This window comes from Monopterus albus, unplaced genomic scaffold (genome assembly GCF_001952655.1).
Source record: "Monopterus albus unplaced genomic scaffold, M_albus_1.0 scaffold40.1, whole genome shotgun sequence".
Taxonomy (NCBI): Eukaryota; Metazoa; Chordata; class Actinopteri; order Synbranchiformes; family Synbranchidae; genus Monopterus; species Monopterus albus.
The window spans coordinates 4,501,197-4,505,177 of NW_018127920.1; the positions used below are offsets into that span (position 1 = coordinate 4,501,197).

At 44.0% G+C, this 3,981-nt stretch overlaps 1 protein-coding gene across 2 annotated transcripts in view; it reads right to left on the bottom strand.

Annotated features, from left to right (window-relative positions):
• The window catches only part of mamdc2a (MAM domain containing 2a), a 51,338-nt gene that overhangs the window by 29,788 nt on the left and 17,569 nt on the right, over nt 1–3,981 (bottom strand). For both annotated transcript variants that reach the window (XM_020599381.1, XM_020599382.1), the window contains exon 3: nt 173–423. In XM_020599381.1, the coding sequence (XP_020455037.1) occupies nt 173–423 (251 nt within the window). The remainder of the gene's footprint in view (nt 1–172; nt 424–3,981) is intronic.

A 3,981-nucleotide genomic window follows, 5' to 3' on the forward strand; every position in this document is an offset into this window, starting at 1 on the left:
GGGTCCTCCTCTACAGTGTTCTCTAAACAGCTTATCAAGTACAGTGTTGTGAGGGCTGCAGCCAATCCCACAGTGGGTGAATTTAAAAAACTTTACAATGCAACATATTAGGTCAGAACAAACAGTAATTTCATCTAAAAGTCTAATAGGGAATACTGTGATTATGCTCTACCTGGTAGGAGATGGTAGTGTTGGGTAGATCCACACTAGCAATGAGCCAGCTGTCAGAGGTTCGATTGGCAGTCCAAAGCCGGTAGTCAAAGTTGTCACTGTCTGGCCTGAGGTGGAGATGCAGGGAACCTAGCCCAGTGATCTGATACACCAGCCTCACACAGGCCCAATCCTGCTGGTCAAGAACTGGACTGACGAGAACTGCCTGCTCCTGGTCATGTAAGAAAGCTGAGTCCACTGTTATCAAATGCCCTGTAACAAAAAAAAAATGAAGATATCAAACACATGCACTGTACATATGAATATTATGAAGGCTCACCCACAGACTCACATTACAACCCCCCCACTAAATAATAGTAAATGATGTGAATTAACCATACCAACAAAACTCCACATATTGTGCATTGCATGAGACTAATAGACATTCTGTCTGTCTTACCTATGTAGATGACACCTTTTCAGTTGAGCAAAGGAATACAAAACAATGGATGTTGTGACATATATGCCGATTCCCTAACTATAAGAAAGTTATGGTCATGTTCATCTGTGATCAGCTGTTTGCAACTAGTGATGTAACCAGAACATTTTTTCCTCAAATTGCAGATCATCTATCATTCAGCTGTCATCTCTGTTACTGCATCACAGAGTTCACCAGGGGATGCCAACAGAGAGGAGAGACAACACACACACCAGCACACTGCCTGAAACACAGTTATAGTAAGGCTGACTTCTGGGCAGTTTACCTGACTGTATTTTTGTTGTAATGTTAATTACATTTTTTTTTCTTTTTCCTTAAACATTTAGAGCTCATCAGCGCATCAAGGTGAGGGGCTGGATTTCTCTTGGACAGGTCACCTGTCTGTCACAGGACTGACAAACAGTATAGCTAATGTAAAATGTACTGTTATTCTAGATGGTACCACAAAATTTGTTTGGCCACTCTGAAATGCCAGCAAATGTCAGAACATTTTTTTTAAATTAAATAAAGAAGGGAAGAGAATAATGTATATTGGCCAAAGTCATTTCTCAGAGTAATTTCCAGTGGTAAAGCTCTGAATTTGCCGGTCAGTCTATGCTCCAACCCTCACCTATGGTGACAAGCTGTGGGGAGTGACCAAATGAATAAGATCACGACTACAAACAAGGTCAAAATGAGTTTCCTTCACAGGGTGGGCAGTCTTAGACTTAGGGTGTGGATTTCAAACACGTTGAAAGGAGCCAGTTGAGGTGGTTTGGCCACTTTATCAGGATGCCTCCAGGGCACCTCCCTTTGGAGGTTTTCTAAGTAATCACAGGATAGTCACCTATATTTGGCCAAGAATGTTACACACAAGGAATTTGTTTGCAGTACACTCACACCGATGGCTCTAACCATCGTGGTCAACTTTGGGGTTCAGTGTCCCGCCCAAGGATACTTCAAAATGTACCTCGAACCTCTGACCCTTCGGTTGGGAGATGACTGCTCTACCCACTGAACCACAGTCACCCCACCTGTCAGTGGATCACCAGCTTTCTGACAGACAGGAAGCAGCAGGTGAGGCTGGGGAATGGTAAATGGTAAATGGACTGTATTTATATAGTGCATTTTTCACAGTGTGTTGCACTGGCCAAAGTACTTTACAGGAGATCATACACCATTCACCCATTCACACACCGATGACAACAAGGCTGCCACACAATGGCGCTAGTCAGGCCACCGGGAGCAATTCAGGGTTCAGTGTGTTGCTCAGGGACACTTAGGCATGCGGAGAGACCAGGAGTCAAACCACCAACTTCCTGGTCAGAAGACGACTGCCCTACCTCAGGAGCCACAGCCAGTTCCAGCACCCAGACTATCAAAACATGTACCCCCCAGGGATGTGCGCTCTTCCCGCTATTGTTTTCCATCTATACCAACAACTGCACCTCAGAAGACCGTTCTGTTAAACTCCTGAAGTTTGCAGATGGCACAGCGGTCATTGGTCTCATCCATGACAGTGATGGGTCTGCGTACAGACAGTTGAACAGCTGACCCTGTGGTGAAGATGACAGTGGACATCAGAAGGATTTACGCGCTCCCAAACTTGAAATTCTGAGAGAGGGTTGTCAAATAATTTTGTCCAAACAGAGGGCTGTGCTGCTATAAAGGCTAAAAAGCACTGTATTACAGTATGTTATGTAGCAGGCTACAAACTTCCAGTCAGTTACACATTGTATTCAATAGGAATAATGACCGTCCTCTGTTTATTACAAAGCTTTTGAATTTGCAAAGCCTCCTGTTACAGTATATTTTATTTAATCACAATCAGAAGGTAAATCTCATGGGAAACATTGTCTACAGTTTTTCTTATGATAATTAGAAATTACCATTAATACTTGGCATTGGCAAGTACTCAAATGTAAATACTTGTACTTGTAGTCTGAAAAAAATTGGTATCAGTGACTGCCCAGTACAAACTGGAGTAGGTCCAGGTTTGAAACAAAGCTATACTGTCAGGTCCGCTCGGCGCGACCTGCCTCTCTTCCACCTTTCTCTCCTCTGTTCTCTCGAACTGCGGAATCTGCACCTCGGCTGTGTTGCATTTGGTAATTAGCGACTTGTTTGTCAGTGCACACAGCTGGGGTGCATCCCGATGATTACCTTCCTCCTTATTTATACCTCTGGCAGACGCTCCGTCGTCGCCGAAGCATTAATAGAACTTAAACTAAAATACCTGTATTGATGGTATGTGTGATATGTCATTTTGATTTCCACGCTGACAGTTTCTGTGCTATGGATTTCATTTTGTACGTTGGTTATATGTTGTTTTGTGTTATACGTTTATAGAAGTCCACGCTGACAGTTCCTGTGCTGTGGATCTCTTTGTATGTTTTGTTTCCATGAGTTTAGCGATGCGTAAGTAGATTTCAACACTGACAGTTCCTGTGCTGTGGATTTCTTTTGTCGTTCGCCACTCTCTTATTTTTCACCTGTCCGTCCTCATCCGCCTACTCTCCTGGTTCCTGCCGTTACCCTGTCTACTCCCCTGGTCATCCTGGTCTCCTTAGCCGTCTTTGCCCAGCCCTGGTTGTATGTGTTCATTGACTCTGTTCTGTTTTGTAATCCCCACCAATAAACCACCTGTTTTTTTACTAGCACCTGGGTCAGCACTCTTGAGTCCTACCTCAGTTCTCCCTCACCCTCCTGGTGAGGGGGACTAAACCATAACATATACAGGTAATAGACAAAGCTATTTTCACCTACAGGCAAATTAAAAGACAAAATGAGACAGCAGTCAGAGAGTGCATAACTCTACCAAGGGGCAAGTCCCTTTATTTTCATGATAGCTTGACCCTCATAATATGACTGCTTGACCATGAAAACCTACTGCTGGGATTTGCAATGACGTTGATATCATTATTAGCTTGAAAATTATTCAAGAAAAATGACAGACATTCACTTAATGGTTTAGGGGTAAAACTGGGACTTCAGTGAGTAGATCCTGGGCAAAGCAGTGAAGACTTCACATTTATGCAAGTCTGTGTACTGTTTGTTCAACAGCTGTTGGATAAAACTGCTCATACAGTCTCTTTTACTGGCTGACTGTTGCACTATGGAGTGATCCTCCATGTCCTGTGCTCCCTCTGTTCAGCTGTGAGTGTGTCTCCTCTAAACAGGGATCAACATGGAAAAATACAGTGGAAAAGCAAAGTAGGGCAAACTGGGCGAGCTGTGGCAGAGCTGTTCGCTGCTCACAAGAACAGGCAGTGCACTCTCTGGTTCTCAATGAGCGCCCAAGACAAGCCTCCACTAGGGGTGGTCACCTTCACTCATCACCACTGGCTGGGGGG